Source organism: Piliocolobus tephrosceles, chromosome 4, assembly GCF_002776525.5.
Source record: "Piliocolobus tephrosceles isolate RC106 chromosome 4, ASM277652v3, whole genome shotgun sequence".
In the NCBI taxonomy this organism is placed as follows: Eukaryota; Metazoa; Chordata; class Mammalia; order Primates; family Cercopithecidae; genus Piliocolobus; species Piliocolobus tephrosceles.
In genome coordinates this window covers 30795444-30812903 of record NC_045437.1, presented here as the reverse complement: position 1 = coordinate 30812903, position 17460 = coordinate 30795444, and the positions used below count along the sequence as shown (strand labels likewise).

The window sequence follows — 17460 nt, the reverse complement described above, 5'->3', positions numbered from 1 at the left end:
TTCATATACTGAATACAGAAGGAATTGCTTTATGGTTTGAAAAGAAATATGTCTGCATATAAATAAATGAAAATGAGCCAGCAGGCTACCTGAGAAGTCCATAGAAGTGGAAGAGAAAGAAATCTTACACAGTGGCAACATGGGGGCTGAGAGTGAACTATTAAAACCAAAAAACCTTGTGCTTTGGTGAAATAGTTCTTTACACACCAAAATCAAATTATCCTGGAGGTATTCTGTAGCTCTCAAGGTGAGATGAACAGATGAAGTATCTGTTTATTTTGACATATTAACTATTATTTCACCATCAGTGAATATTCTTGGGGTTGTGAAAGTAAATTGTTACCTGCATTGAGCTTAAAACATCAACATATGGAAATTTGGAGGTGTTCATCAACTCATTCACGACACGGGAGCAACCTAGTTCAAACTTTAAATACCAAAAAAAAAAAAAAAAACCCTACAGTAAGGTTTAGGGGAAGAGAGCAAAAGTAAACTAGTGTAGTTGACTTTTGGCTCAAAATAAGTATTTTTGCAATGAATATTTTCATTATATTTATTTACACCTTTCCTTGTTCCATAATTGTTTTGAAGTGGTAACTCTTTTTATGAATAGGGGAATTAATAAAGCACTGACTCTGCAAGCCATGGGCTCTGTGGTGAAGCCTTCAGTGCTAGTCATTTGAAACTCCCTTGACTCTTCTCACTGAGCTTTCTCTTAGTCGGTCCTATTGCATATTAACGGTCAGAAAGTCTTCCTTTCTACTGATACATCTTACAGAAAACATTTGAGAAGTAGAGAACCTCTGGGTACATTTTAACTAAGAGTTTTTGCCACAGATGATACGTTAGCTCTTCCTGGAATCTTTATGTTTTAAAATTCTCAGGTATTTTACATGCATCACACAAAGGTTCTGAACAGTTGCCCTTAAATTATTGATGTTTGCCATACATTTTGTTTGAAATTTTTTAACCTTGAAATTCCTTCAGTGAACAATGAAGGCAGCAAAGCCATTCCCCCTAGTTTTCTTGTAACGAAATCAGACAAAATGTTTTATCATGTAGCATTAATGACCAAACATCTGAATATATTTTAGAAGCTATTTTAGTCATATTTTTAGGATAGGGTCTTTTTGCATCCTTAATAAATGTTTAGTCCAGGGCGGGTTTGTCTAGTCACAAGTCATATATGTTAACATTTTTTATTGTTTATTTGGCCTTTATTCTTAATGTAAAGATTTTGATGATGTTTAATAAAACCTGTGATTTTTTGAGAAAGGGACCAAGAGTGTTTTTGTTGTTTTTTTACAAGTGGAATTGGCTGTGGCTTACAATGATATTTAATTTCTTGTATTAGAATAAATGTTTTCTTTCTTTCTTTTTTTTTTGAGACAGGGTCTTGCTCTGTCGCCCAGGCTGGAGTGCAGTGGTGCGATCTCCGCTCACTGCAAGCTCCACCACCTCCTGGGTTCACACCATTCTCCTGCCTCAGCCTCCCTAGAAGCTGGGACTACAGGCGCCCGCCACCACGCCCGGCTAATTTTTTTGTATTTTTAGTAGAGATGGGGTTTCGCCGTGTTCGCCAGGATGGTCTTGATCTCCTGACCTCGTGATCCGCCCGCCTCGGCCTCCCAAAGTGCTGGGATTACAGGCGTGAGCCACTGCGCCCGGCCAAATGTTTTCTTTTGGTGTGTTTTCCTCACATAAGCTGGTGGCATATCATAATGCAGTTTAACACCTCCAAAATGAAAGCATTTAGTATTTTTGGTAATAAAGAATAAAAATCGAATTGACTGGGAAATAGCAGTTAAGTGAATTTATACATTGAATACTTTGAATAATTTTATGATTATTCAAAGTCTTTGAACAGATAGGCTCATACTTAATTTTTAGAAGAAAGGGTTTATCTAAAATCCTTGGTAGTTTTTCTCTGTATTCGGTAGTTCATTGATACAGAACCTACTGTATTTTAGTAATAATTGCTAGTAGGTTGCTAGTAAAAGCCTTGAGATGCTATCTGGTGGCTGCAGGAGATGGAAACCATTGTGATAAATCTGAGATGGAGTGACCTCAGTACCAGCATCTCCCTCTGGAAGTACATTTCCCCAACCAGAGAAGTTACCAAGGGTTGTTAGGAGATTAGAAAATTCTATCTGGTGCCCCAGCCAATGTTAAGAGGATTGAAAACCTAGGAGTGGGTGCTATAACTTGTAATTATATATGAACCGAATATGGACCTGTCACTATGTTTGTAGATAAATCGTTGAATAATTTTTTCTGTGTTGCTGCTTGTTAGAGTGAATTCTGGGTAATGTGGAAGAAAAAGGAATCAGAACCTGAATCTGAGCCTAAAAAATTCAGCATAATGGCTCAGAAGAGGAAGAAAAGCAACATGCTGCAATAGGACCTATATTTTTTAAGAAAAGGGTTTCACACACTGAGGTTAAATTGGTATCTTCTGTAGAGGGAGGCGCCTGGACCCTGTGCTATACTGAGAAGGTGGTCCATGGAAATCAGTAAACTAACTCAGAAGACATGAAAAAAGGAGCAAAGAATTTACACCATCACAGTCACATCATCAGTAGGAGACTCATGCCAAATGCGGGGACACTGTAACTTCTTAAGGAAAAGAAAGGAAGCACAGGTGCCTGGAGAACTATTGGCCTTTGAGGAAAGCTGAGTCGTGGTGGTTGGTATTTGTATTGAGTGGACAGAGAGCTGTATTTGGACTAATTAATGAATGTGCTGTTTTCCTAGAGTGGCCATCTGGAATGGGATGGACGGCTGCCATGCATTATCAAACTATCTGATTCTCTTGCTCAATGATTTGTCAAGGAATGACTTAACAGTGAAAAGTAACATCTCTAGGGATTCACAGACTTTGGACAGCAAGTTGAAGGATGTATTTTCTAAATTAGATCTTGTAGCAGAGGGAAGGAGGAATGTCTGAGGGCAATGGCTTCCTAGTTATTGTTAACAAAGGAATTTTGATTTTTAGTCTGTATGAGATACTTGATTTTGTAATTGGAGCATAGTGCTGCTTGTGAAGAAAGGAAAGATTTGTTTAAAGGCTAACTGACCTGATAGAGAATTTTTTTTTTTAAGAGATGGGAGTCTTGCTGTATTGCCCCAGCTGGAATGCAGTGGCTATTCACAAGTGCAATAATAGTGCACTCTGGCCTTGTTGCCTTGGACTCCTGGGCTCAAGCAGTCCTCCTGCTTCAGCCTCCTATAGCTGGAACTACAGGTGCATGTCACCTCATCTGGTTAGTATTATATTTTATTAGGAGTAATTTAAAATGCACAAGATGAAAGAGAAAAGTATAATGAATTCCGTAAACTATCACTTAGCTTTGACTGTTATCAAAAGCATTTCTGTAATATCATCAAATACCTAGTCAATGTTTACATTTTTCTCATCTATTAAATTTATTTTAGTCCGTTTAAATTTGGGTCCACGTGAGATCTATACATTGTGATTAGTTGATGTTGTTTAAGTCTCTTTAATCTGTAGGTTCTCATTCCATTTCTCCTTTTTTTCCCCTTGCAAACATTTGTTGCTGAAGAAATTGGATTATGTGTCCTGTAGAGTTCCTACAGTGTAGTCTGAGTTTTGCTGATTGCAACTTTCTGGTGTCATTTACCAGGTACTTCTGCCCCTTGTGTTTCCTATAAATTGGTAGTTGGATCTAAGACTGCACTGTCCAGTACCATTGGTTGCATGTGGCTCTTTAAATTTAAATAAATTAAATGAAATTAAAAATTCTGCCTCTCAGTTACCCTCACCACACTTTGAGTGCTCAGTAGACACATGTGGCTACTGCCCATTACAACAGCACAGATAATAGGATATTTCCATCATCACAGAGTGTTCTTTTGAACAGCACTGACCAGATTTAAGTTCAGTTTTTTTGCAAGATATTTTCACAGCTGGTGGTGAGGACTCTCTTTATTTGTATGTGACATTATCAGTCATCGATGGATCATTACTTAGACCCAGTAATTAATTAAGGTCTGCCAAAATGATATTCTAATTCTGTCTTTCTTCATTTATTACTTAAAAATACTTTTGGAAAAGATCTAAAATACTTTTAAAAAAGGATCTTTTCCTCATCAACTATTTGATTACCCTGATATGCAGATCCTGTGCGACAGCACCAAAAATTACTCATTTGATTTATTCCATAATGCACAACTAGTAGTCCCAGATTAACAATTTAACAGCACCACCACCAATATGGTGATGGAAAATAGTTGCTTGTTTGTTTGAGAGGACAGATGGTCTTTGACTTACAATGGGGTTACATCCCAATAAACCTGGAGTAAGTTGAAAATATCATAAGTTGAATTTTCAGTTTATGATTGGTTTATTGGGACATAGCCTATCATAAGTCAAGGAGCATACTGAATTAATATTGCTTACATGTCATTGTAAAGTCAAAAATTTTTGAGTCTTACCATTGTAAGTTGGGGACTGACTGTTCTTTTTTGTCTTTGATTATCTTATAGCTGTATCTCACTGGAGATTTACACTCAGTTTTCTGTATCTCGTGGTTATGCCACAAGCTGGATACACAGAATTAATTTGTTTCATTTTACTTTTGTTTTTAAGGGTTCCATTGACTGACTGACCACTTGATTGAGTCAGGGTCTTGCTGTGTCACCTAGGCTGGAATATAGTGGCACTGCGATCATGGCTCACTACAGCCTTGAACTTCTAGGCTCAACACATCCTCCCACCTGAGCCTCCCAAGTAGCTGGGACTACAGGTGTGTGCCAACATGCGTGGCTAATTTTTCTATTTTTTGTAGAGATGGGGTCTTGCTTTGTTGCCCAGGCTGGTCTCAAACTCCTAGGTTCAAGTGATCCTCTTGCCTCAGCCTCCCAAAGTGCTGGAATTACAGTCATGAGCCACGGTGCCTGGCCTAGATTCCTTTTAAAAATTAAAGATTGTTTTATAATTATGTAAAATGTTTACATGACTCTGCAGTCAGATTTACAGAGTCAAGTGTACTTTTTTTTTTTTAAGTCTAACTTCTATCTCTGTTCCTTGTATCGTTTTCTTGCCACCCACCCTCGATAGGTAACTGTCTTTTAAAAATGGCTTGTGGCCAGGCGCGGTGGCTCACGCCTGTAATCCCAACACTTTGGGAGGCCGAGGCGGGTGGATCATGAGGTCAGGAGATCGAGACTATCCTGGCTAACACGGTGAAACCCCGTCTGTACTAAAAATACAAAAAAAAAAAAAAAAAAATTAGCCGGGCGTGGTGGCAGGAGCCTGTAGTCCCAGCTACTCGGGAGGCTGAGGCAGGAGAATGGTGTGAACCTGGGAGGCGGAGGTTGCAGTGAGCCGAGATTGTGCCACTGCACTCCAGCCTGGGTGACAGACCAAGACTCTGTCTCAAAAAAAAAAAAGATCTGGCTGCGCACGCGGTGGCTCACTCCTGTAATCCCAGCATTTTGGGAGGCGGAGGCAGGCAGATCACCTGAGGTCAGGAGTTTGAGACCAGCTTGGCCAACATGGTGAAACCCTATCTCTACTGAAAATACAAAAAATTAGCCAGGAGTGGTGGTGTGTGCCTGTGCCCAGCTACCTGGGAGGCTGAGGCAGGAGAATAGCTTGAACCCAGGAGACAGAGGTTGCAATGGGGTGAGATCACGCCACTGCACTCCAGCCTGGGAAACAGAGTGAGACTCCATCAAAAAAAAAAAAGGCTTAATTTTTTATTTTTATATAAGCAAATATATATGTATTTTTGTTTGTTTTCCTCTTTCTTGTATGAATGGTGGTATCTTAAACACACTTTTCTCTACTGAGATTTTGTTCACTTAACAATGTGTCTGGACCAGGTGTGATGGCTCAGATCGTAAATTCCAGTGCTTTGGAAGGTCAAGGCAGGAGGATTGCAAACTTAGCCAGGTGTGGTGGTGCACACCTGTTGTCCTAGCCACTCAGGAGGCTGATGTGGAAGGATCACTTGAGCCCAGGAGTTTGGGGCTGCAGTGAGCTATGATTGTACCACTGTACTCCAGCATGGGTGACAGAGTGAAACCCCATCTCTAAAAAACAAAACAACAGTAACAACAACAACAACAACAACAACAACAACAACAACAAACCATGTGTCTGGGAGGTCACTCCATAGCAATGTATAGAGCTTATTGATATGTTCGGCTTTCTTTCTGTAAAACTGTTTTATGTTAGTGGGTACTATGAAATCCGTTATATTGGCTTTGTTTTTTTCCTTTTTATATCCTTTGTATTCAGGAAGGCTTGTATTTTTATTCTAATGGTTACCTTTATACTGACAGCTTTATGGTATAATTACATTTCTCCATTACCTCTCTTTCTTTCTGTGTGTGTGTGTGTATCTTGTTGTCTTTTAGTAAAAGTAGCTTCTCTCTGCTTCTTCCCATAATCCTCTCTCTCACCTGGCATCTAATTTGAAGTGATATCCTTTTGTTGCAAGTTAATAAGGCAGGCAGCAACCTCATCCTACTCTTTATATATTTCTTATTCTCCCTTGTTTTCTGATGGTTGTACTAATCAATGTTAGAATATTTAATTATTTCTTACGTTGACTCATTTGTGATTATCTACCAATAACAATATATTTGCAAGTAATCATCAGATCATATGTCATTATCAATCTCCCACCTCCCCTTTCTCGTTTGTCTGAAGCTCATTTTCTAAACCATTTGTCAAGAAGGCCTTATAGAAACAGTGGTCCTTGAGTTTCTGCTTGTTCCTCACAGTTTGCCTGTGGTCTTTATTTTAACTGTCAGTTTGGCTGGATATAAAATCTGTGGATCACATTTTCTTTCTTTAATATTTTAAATACATTCTCATTGTTTTCTGGCATAAAACATAGCTGTCCAAAGTGTGGTAACAATATGGTCAGGTATAGGTACTCACGACTGTAATCCCAGCACTTTGGGAGGCCAAGGCAAGTGCATCACCTGAGCTCAGGAGTTTGAGACCAGCCTGGGCAACATGACGAAATGCCGGCTTTACAAAAAATTAGCTGGGTGTGGTGGTGCACACCTGTGGTCTCAGCTACTTGGGAGGCTGAGGTGGGAGGATCACTTGAGCCTGGGAGATGGAGGTTGCAGTGAGCCAAGATCATGCCACTGTAGTCCAAACTGGGTAACAGAGTGAGAACCCATCTCAAAAAAAAAAAAAAAAAAAAAAGAAGTGTGATAACAATATGAGTTTAAGTGACTTGGTCCTTTTGTCTGAGTGCCCAAAGGATTTTTTCTTTTTCTTTAGAAACCAATAGTTTGCTAGAATATGTCTCAGCTCTTTTCAGTTAATTTTTTCAGGTATGCTGTATATACTTTCAGTATATACTTTCAGATTGCCTTTTATCTCAGGAAAGTTTTCTTTTTCTTGTATTACACATTTCATTATTTTCTATTATTTTGATTTTTAAAGTACTCCACTTATATGCATCTTATATTTTCTTTGCTTCTCTTCTGGATCTATCATGTTCTCTTGAATTCTTCATTCCAGAAGTAGTAATTACTTTTTGCATCTTATATCTTCTTATAACATATATGTGTCGTATATCTTTTTTGCTTCTCTTCTGGATCCATCATTTTCTCTTGAATTCTTCGTTTCTATTTTTCAAAAGCACTATTCATTGGGTTAATCTGATTTTGTGTTCCTTCTTGTTTAGTCTTGAAGTGGTTATCTCCTTTTAGGTTTCTTTTTCCTGAATTTTTTCACTTCTTTTCAAATCTTCCTTTCCTCTCATCTCATTTCCGAATTTATGTAATATTTATTTGTAATTTGTGTTAATCCTCCTATGGTTTTATTAATTTATTTGCTTAGAAGGTTATTGGTATGTTTCTCTGGAATTTTTTTAAGACCGAGTCTTGTGATCTCGGCTCACTGCAAGCTCCGCCTCCCTGGTTTATGCCATTCTCCTATCTCAACCTCCCGAGTCGCTGGGACTACAGGCACCTGCCACCAAGCTAATTTTTTGTATTTTTAGTAGAGACGGGGTCTCACCGTGTTAGCCAGGATGATCTCGATCTCCTGACTTCGTGATCCACCCGCCTCGGCCTCCCAAAGTGCTGGGATTACAGGCGTGAGCCACTGCATCCAGCCTCTGGAATGTTTTTATTATCAGCAAGGATGTTATTCTACTCCTCTTCTTAGAAACATCTTTGAATGGGATTTGATCATGATTCTTTTCTGTTGCTCTTTAAGAAACTTAAAAATTAAGTAAACTAAAGGAAATATTTTCCTGTACTTTTAGAAAGGGGGTATAAGCCAGGATAGTTTTTCATGGATCTGGAGCTCCTCCTCCTGTTGTTTTTGCAGTGATAAAAGAAGTAATAATATGGCTTCACACTAAGATCTGTCCCCTCCGCTTCTCTTCTCTGCTTTTGTCTAGACCTTCTCTCTTTTGCCTTTCATTATCCCTCTCTAGCGAAATGTGGCTTGCACTCCCAGCACTTTCTCCTTGTTGTGGGGCTTTTACCTTGTAGGGAGCTTCACCTTTTGTTTTTTTGTTTTGAGTGTTTGTAGGTCCCACGTGTCTTCAGCACAGTTAGACTGTCCTCCCATATTCACTCAATGAATTAGATTCGGCAGAGCCCTCTCCAGTTTGGGTTATTTCCGGTGAACATGTATTGTTAATTTTGAGTTTCTTCCATTATCAGGACCTGTGTCCCTCTTCTCTCACACAGATGCTGAGACGTAGCTCTCTCTCCTCATCTACTCTTAGTTAAGGACTCAAGGGGGTACCTTGTCATTTAGTTTTTATATAGATAATGTTCATTGGTCTTTCATTTTGCTAGTCTAGTTGCTCTATTTTTTATGGGAGAATTTGAGTTTCTTTTTTTTTTTTAATTAAAGCGGTTGGCAGACATAAAGATGCCAGACATAAAGATGATTGTATTTTAATATTGCAAAGACTGATACTTTTAAAAACTGAGCTAGAAATTTAAAGTCTTGTAGGTAACATTGAGACTTGATGTCTGGGATTCAAGATGGACACGGGTCATCTATACCCTTCCGTGGTACTCACAAAAGGTTTATTTGGAAAGAGAAACAGGCTTTGTTTGGGGCAGATTTAGAGATAGTGGTTAAGGGATTCAAAGCTGTTTTATATGAGAAAAGGTTAAAGGAAGTAAAGTAGTAAGGTGTAGGTTAGCTAAAACAAGATGTGGAAAGCCTGCCATTAAATGCATTTTGTTTCTGGGTAGAACTCGGGTTAAAGGGGTAAAACTTCCAAAGATACAGATTTGGGTTTAAAGTTAACAGTAATTTTCGGGCCCAGTACACTGGTTCATGCCTGTGTAATCTTAGCCTTTTGGGAGGCTGAGGCAGGCCGATCCCTTGAGCCCAGCAGTTTAAGACCAACCTGGGCAACATGGCGAAACCTCATTTCTACAAAAAACACAGAAATCAGCAGAGTGTGGTGTTGCACACCTGTAGTCCCAGCTGCTGGGGCTTGGTGGCTGAGGTGGGAGGATCTCTTGAGCCTGGAAGGTCGAGGCTGCAGTGAGTTGTGATTGTGTCACTGCACTCTAGCCTGGGCGACAGAGTGAGACCCTGTCTCAAAAAAAAAAAAAAAAGTAATTTTTAAATAATCAGCAAACTCTAAAGAGGGTTTTATTTTCCTGACAGGCAGCGATTCATGTCTCATAGGAAGTATTAAGAGAGTAAACAATTCACCAGGTTGAGTTCATGCTTTAGAAAAGGCAGTTGCACTGAATAGTCTTCATGTCCTAACCCATGTCCTATCCACCTTGAGTTTTTAGCATCAACTCTTGAGCTTCCTGCAGTTTAAATGGCTGGAAAGCTATTATACTTTGATTTTGCATGTTGTTTCCATATTGTTGTGTTTATCAATACAGCACTTATAAAAACAAAGTGGTTAACGTGCTGATAATTAAAATTCTAATGGCATATATCTAGCTTTAATGGCAAAAACAATGTCTTCACCTTTTCTGTCTCCCACACATATTGTAAGGCCTTACACGTGGAGGTGCTCAATTATATACTTACTGAATTGAACTGGCAAGAAAGATTTTTTGTTGATTAGAGATCCTATTTGGTAGAATGAATCTTTCTTTATAAGTTAATAACATAACTAATTTCTATAGTTTGAAGCAAATCCATTTTCATGTACTTTTAAACAATGCCAGCTTAAAATACTTCAAAGACTGAAATAATATAAAGCATATGTCAGTCATTCTGTGGGCTGGGTCCATCCTCCAGGCTCTGATGAATAAGAATGACTCCCTACATTCTTTTATGTTCTTGGGAAACAGTATTAAGGAAAAGAAAAAGATATGCCTTCCATGAAATTATCTCCCAATAAGGAATTTATAGCCAAATGAAAAGGGATTGAAGGAAAAATTTAAATTCCGTGTCCTTGGGTACCTTAACTGTACTGGTGTCTTTCTAAAAACTGTCTTCAGAATGTTAGATCATTAAATGTTAAACCTAGGGTGGCATATCTGGTTGAGAAGCTCTTAAAGGATAATCATGGGCTTCAGGGGTTTTTGAACCCATTAAAATTGTGTACAGCTTTTGCATGTTTGTGCACAGGGACATTTTTCTGGGGAAATAGTCATTTTCCTTGGATTCTCAAAAATATCTTGAGCCTAAAAAAGTTTCCGAATGAATGAATCCTAATCCATTCCCCTTTAATTAAAGGTAGACAAGGAGGCACAGAAATGCATGTGACTTACTCAAAACTACCCTGCTGAATACTGATAGAACCAGGGCTATTCCTAACGGAATGAGGGCTAACAGGCCTTGTTCTAAGAAGATTTTTGTATTTCCTCTTTTAATCCTTTTAGCTATCCTTGAAAGTAGGTATATTTATTATTCTCCTTGTGCAGATGAGGAAACTGAAGCAGAGAGGTAAGATAACTTGCCCCAGGTCACACAGTGAATATGTGGCAGAGCAGGATTTGGACCCAGGCATTCTGATTCTAGAGACTATATACTCTTAACAGCTACAGTCTCTCACAGAGGATTCTCCAGAATGCCATGCAGCCAATAAGCTGTTTGAGGACTTAGTGAGATGGAATTTGGAATGTGAAAATGGTTCTGACTTGTTGTAAAACAAATGAAGTGACTTTATAAGTTTTTATAAAGTTAAACATATTGAATACTTTTTTTTTTTTTCCCCTAGCATGCAATGATGTTACCTGTTCTGACCCATCATATCCGCTACCACCAATGCCTAATGCATTTGGACAAGTTGATAGGATATACCTTCCAAGATCGTTGTCTGTTACAGGTAAGAATTATTCTCCTGTAAACTCACGTCATAACAAGATAGGAGTAATTCATCTTGCAGGTCACAAATGGTACACTGGGTTTTCTATCCTGGGAAGTGACAAGGATGGATAGAAACATAGTTCTCTCCATTGCTCTACCCTGGTTGCCTCTGTTACTTTCCAGCCCATTCTCTCACATTTATTTGAGATCGTCCCTAAAAAAATTGACTAAAACTGAAATTTGTCAAATCTGAGTACCTTCTTCCAGCTTTTCCTCCTTTTCCAGGTGCTGAGTGTTCTAACTTCTCTGAAAGATGTAGATTTTTTTTTTTTTTTTCTTTTCTGGTATAGAGTCTCGCTCTTGTTGCCTGGGGTGGAGTGCCATGGGGCAGTCTCGGCTCACTGCAACCTCCGCCTCCCGGGTTCGAGCGATTCTCTTGCCTCAGGCTCCTGAGTGGCTGGGATTACAGGTGCCCGCCACCATGCCTGGCTGATTTTTGTATTTTTAGTAGAGACGGGCTTTTGCCCTGTTGGCCAGGCTGGTCTCGAACTCCTGACATCAGGTGATCCGCCCGGCCCGCCTCGACCTCCCAAAGTGCTGGGATTACAGGTGTGAGCCACTGTGCTCAACCTAAAGATGTGGGTTTTTACGTTTGTTTGCAGAAGAGGGCTTGCGTCAGAGATCTGGAAATTTGTTTTGGCCACTTAAAATTTTTTTTTCAGTAGATTTAGGGGTACAAGTGGTTTTTGGTTACATGGATGAATTGTATAGTGGTGAAGTCTGGGCTTTTAGTGTACCTGTCACCTGAGTAGTGTATATACACCCAATACCCAATAGGTAGTTTTTCATCCCTCATCCCCCTCCCAACACTCTTCATCTGAGTCTCCAGTGTCCATTATAACCACTCTGTATGACCCTGAGTACCCATAGCTTAGCTCCCACTTGTGAGTTAGAATATGCAGTATTTGGTTTTCTGTTTCTGAGTTAATTAACTTAGGATAAGGGCCTGTAGTTCCAACTGAGTTGCTACAAAAGACATTATTTCATTATTTTTATTGTGGAGTAGTATTCCATGGTATATGTATACCACGTTTTCTTTATCCACTCATCAGTTGATAGGCACTTCGTTTGATTCCATAACTTTGCAACTGTAATTGTGCTGCAGTAAACATAGAAGTGCAGGTGTCTTTTTGATAGAATGACTTCTTTTCCTTTGGGTAGATACACAGTAGTGGGAGGACTGAATGAAGTATTAGATCCACTTTTAGTTTCTTGAGAAATCTCCATACTGTTTTTCGTAGAGGTTATACTAATTCATGTAGCTTATATAAAGTTCAGTGTATTATAAGCCTTCCCTTTTCACTGCATCACACCAACACCTGCTATTTTTTGGTTTTTAAATAATGGCCACTCTGACTGGGGTAAAGTGGTGGGTGGTATCTCCTTGTGGTTTTAATTTGCATTTCCCTCATGATTAGTGATGTTGAACATTCTTTCATGTTGGTTGGCCATTTTTATATCTTCTTTTTTTTTTTTTTTTTTTTTTTTGAGGCGGAGTCTCGCTCTGTCGCCCGGACTGGAGTGCAGTGACCGGATCTCAGCTCACTGCAAGCTCCGCCTCCTGGGTTTACGCCATTCTCCTGCCTCAGCCTCCCGAGTAGCTGGGACTACAGGCGCCCGCCACCTCGCCCGGCTAGTTTTTGTATTTTTAGTAGAGACGGGGTTTCACCGTGTTAGCCAGGATGGTCTCGATCTCCTGACCTCGTGATCCGCCCGTCTCGGCCTCCCAAAGTGCTGGGATTACAGGCTTGAGCCACCGCGCCCGGCCTATATCTTCTTTTGAAAAATGTTTGTTCATGTCATTTGCCCACGTTTTAATGGGATTATTATTATTATTATTATTATTATTATTATTATTATTTCTGGCTGATTTGTTTTAGTTCCTTGTGGATTCTGGATACTAGTCCTTTGTTGGATATATAGTATGCAAATATTTTCTGCCATTCTGTAGGTCGTCTGTTTGCGGATACTTGGGGAGATAAGATGGAAAGATCAGGGCTTAAAATTCAGATGGACAGACAGCTCCCTTTCCTGCTTAATTTAGGATGATACAAAGATGGTGCTCCCATGCTGAGTTTTTGTTTTGTTTTCGTTTTTTGAGACAGGGTCTCCCTCTGTCACCCAGGCTAGAGTGCAGTGGCGTGATCATAGCTCACTGCCGCCTCGACCTCCTGGGTTCAAGTGATCCTCCCACCTCAGCCTCTTGAGTAGCTGGGACTCCAGTCACGTGCCACCACACCAGGCTAATTTTTTATTTTTTGTAGAGATGGCGTCTCACTGTGTTGCCCAGGCTGGTCTTGATCTTTTGGGCTAAAGTGGTCCTTCCATCTTAGGATTACAGGCGTGAACCATTGCACCTAGTTTATGCTGTTTTAAAGACTGAACTTACTTCATTGAAATTTTAGCTGGCCATGACTCATCCAAGTCATCATTTAAATTTTGGAATGAACCCTGATCATGCCAGGAATTCTTTGTCTAACTGTGGAATTCGGCAGCCCAAATATGGAGACAGAAAAGTTCATCACATGCACATGCGGAAGAAAGGTATGTCTGCATGATTTTAAGATGTGAATATCCTATTTTGGCCTGTGTTTTCTGTTGTAAATTATTTCGCTCCTAGGAACGGTTCCCTGGGTGACTCTTTCACCATTTCATATTCTAGTGATTACTGACTCTTTTTTTTTTTTTTTTTTTTTGAGACAGGGTCTCACGCTGTCACCTAGGCTGGAGTACAGTGGCACAATCTCAGCTCACTACAACCTTTGCCTGCTGGATTCAAGCGATTCTCCTGCCTTAGCCTCCTGAATAGCTGGGATTACAGGGATATGCCACCATACTTGGCTAGTTTTTTTGTATTTTTATTAGAGACAGGGTTTTGCCATATTGGCCAGGCTGGTCTTGAACTCCTGACCTTAAGTGATCTACCCGCCTCTGCCTCCCAAAGTGCTGAGGTTACAGACATGAGCCACTGCATGGATACTTTTATAATATTTACTTTGAGCAAGAACTATAATAAGGGTTGATGAGTTTTTTAGAAAAATTTCTTTTTCCTATCCAGTGTTTTAAATAATTATTTATTGCACTTTTAGACAGGTAGATTCCAAATCTTTTAAAATCACATTGAGATGAGATACTTTTTTTCTACTGTAATATGATGGTCCTATAATTCTTCTGTCTGTATTTACTTGTGTATTTGTTTTTTATTTTAAATAGGAATTAACACCTTGATAAATATTATGTCACGCCTTGGCCAAGATGACCCAACTCCCTCAAGGTAAAGTTGATTTTTAAAAAACAACTTGATTGATATGTAATTCACATACTATACAATTTACTCATTTAAAGCATACAATTTGGGGTTTTTGGTGTGTTCACAAAATTGTGTATCCATGGCCATCATCTAATTTTGCAACACTGACATTACCCCAAAGAAACCCTGTACCCATTAGTAATCTCCCCATGTTCCTTAGCCTGCCCAATCCTAGGCAGCCACCAATTTATTTTCAACCTCTTTGGATTTGTCTCTTCTGAACATTTTATATGAAAGGTATCATGTAAGTCAGTTCTTTGCAATTGTCTTCTTTTACTTAGCATGTTTTCAGGATTTGTCCATAGTATGGTATGTGTCAATATTTCATTGTTTTTATTGCTAAATAATATTCTGTGATGTGAGCATACCATATTTTATGTATCTGTCCATCAGTTAATGGGCATTTAGATTGTTTCCACTTTTTGGCTGGTGAATAATGCTGCTATGAATATTTATGTACAGATTTTGTTTGGACATATATTTTGATTTCCCTTGGGTATAAACTTAGGAGTAGAATTGCTGGGTCATATGGTAACTCTGTTTAACCTTTTAAGGAACTGTCAGACTGTTTTCCCAAGTGGCTGCACCATCTTATATTCCCAGCAGCAGTATAGCAGGGATCCAATGTCTTTACATTTTGGTCAACACTTGTTATTGTCTGTCTTTTTTATTCTAGCCCTTCTATTCTAGTGAATATGAAGTATTATGTCATTGTGGTTTTGATTTGCATTTCCCTCAGAGCTCATGAAATTGAGCATCTTTTCAGGTGCTTATTGACTGTTCATCTTCTTTGGAGAAATATCTGTTCAGGTCCTTTTCCCATTTTTAATTGGGTTATTCTAAATTATTGAGTTATAATAGTTTTTAAATATATTCTCAGATACAAATTCCTTATCAGATTTGCAAACATTTTTTTCGTTCTGTGAATTGTCTTTTCTTTCTCGATGATGTCCTTTGAAGTACAAAACTTTTGATGGAGTTTTAACTATCCTGAGTTTATTGCATTTCCTCACAAATTTTTGGATTAGCTTGTCAATTTCTGCAAAGAAGTCAGTGGGGATTTTGATAGGCATTATGTTGATTCTATAGATCAATTTGGAAATCATTACCATCTTTTTAAAAAATGTTTATTTAAAGTGTGGTTTGTTACATAGGTAAACTTGTGTCATGGCGGTTTGTTGTATAGATTATTTTATCACCCAGGTATTAAGCCTAATAGCTATTAGTTATTTTTCCTTATCCTCTGCCTCCTTTCGTTCTCCACCCTCCGAAAGGCCCCAGTGTGTGTTGTCCTCCTCTGTGTGTCCATGTAATCTGTGGCATTTGGTTTTCTGTTCCTGTGTTTGTTTGTTAGGGATAATGGCCTCCAGCTCTATCCATGTCCCTGCAAAGGACATGATCTCATTTGTTTTTATGGCTGCATAGTATTCCATGGTATAGAAGTACCACATTTTTTTTTCTTTTTTTTTGAGACAGTGTCTCATTCTGTTGCCCAGGCTGCAGTGCAGTGGCATGATCTTGGCTCACTGCAACCCACGCCTCCTGGGTTCAAGCGATTCTCACACCTCAGTCACCTGAGTAGCTGGGATTACAGGTGTGCACCAGCGTGCCTGACTAAGTTTTATATTTTTGGTAGAGACAAGGTTTCGCCATGTTGGCCAGGCTGGTCTCCAACTCCTGGCCTCAAGTTATCCATCTGCCTTGAGCTCCCAAAGTGCTAGGATTACAGACCTGAGTCACCGTGCCTGGTCCCACATTTTCTTTATGCAGTCTATCATTGGAGGGCATTTAGGTTGATGATTACCATCTTAACCTTTTTTTTCTTTTTCTTTTTTTTTTTTTACATAGAGACATGGCTCTTGCTATGTTGCCCAGGCTTACCATCTTAATCTTAAGTTTTCTGATTCATGAACTTGGATATCTTTCTATTTATCTGTCTTTTAAAATTTTTTCAGAATGTTTTATAGTTTTCAGAGTATACATTTTGCATATCTTTTGCAAAATTTATTCTGAAGTATGTTATTCTTTTTTGTGCTGTTATAAATGGAATCTTTTTTGTTTTTTTTGAGATGGAGTCTCGCTCTGTCGCCCAGCCTGGAGTGCAGTGGTACGATCTCAGCTCACTGCAAGCTACACCTCCCAGACTCACGCCATTCTCCTGCCTCAGCCTCCCGAGTAGCTGGGACTACAGGCGCCTGCCACCATGCTCGGCTAATTTTTTTGTATTTTTAGTAGAGATGGGGTTTCATTGTGTTAGCCAGGATGGTCTCCATCTCCTGACCTTGTGATCCGCCCGCCTCAGCCTCACAAAGTGCTGGGATTACAGGCGTGAGCCACCGCGCCCAGCCTGGAATTGTTTTCTTAATTTCATTTTCAGGTTGTTCATTGAAAGTGTATGGAAATACAGTTAATTTTGGTGTATTGGTCTTATGACCTCCAACCTTGTTGCTTCTGTTTATTAGGTCTAATAGTTTTTTAGTGGATTCCTTAGGATTTTTTTATACATGAAATAATATTATCTACAAATAGCAATAGTTTTACTTCTTCCTGTGTGATCCTTTTAATTTCATTTTCTTAACTTAGTTGCCCTGTCTAGAGCCTCCAGTACAATACTGAATAGAAGTATTGAGAACAGATCTTTGTCTTCCTAATCTCAGTAGGAAGCATTCAGTCTTTCACTATTGAGGATGATGTTAGCTGTTGGGTTGTTATAGATGCTTTTTATCAGAGGAAAGAAGGTCTCTTCTATTCTTAGTTTGCTAAGTGTTTTTATCATGAAATGGTGTTGAATTTTGTCACATGCTTTTTCGGGAGCTGTTAACATAATCATGTCATTTTATTCTTT

At 39.1% G+C, this 17460-nt stretch overlaps 1 protein-coding gene across 7 annotated transcripts in view; it reads left to right on the top strand.

The window, feature by feature from the left end:
- DROSHA (drosha ribonuclease III) overlaps positions 1 to 17460 on the top strand; it is a 138270-nt gene that overhangs the window by 72568 nt on the left and 48242 nt on the right. For all 7 annotated transcript variants that reach the window (XR_003309741.1, XM_026455971.2, XM_026455976.1 and 4 more), the window contains 3 exons: positions 11157 to 11264; positions 13711 to 13849; positions 14519 to 14579. Coding sequence is in view for 6 of the 7 variants with exons in the window: in XM_026455971.2 (XP_026311756.1) it covers positions 11157 to 11264; positions 13711 to 13849; positions 14519 to 14579 (308 nt within the window). In the remaining variant the exon portion in view is untranslated. The remainder of the gene's footprint in view (positions 1 to 11156; positions 11265 to 13710; positions 13850 to 14518; positions 14580 to 17460) is intronic.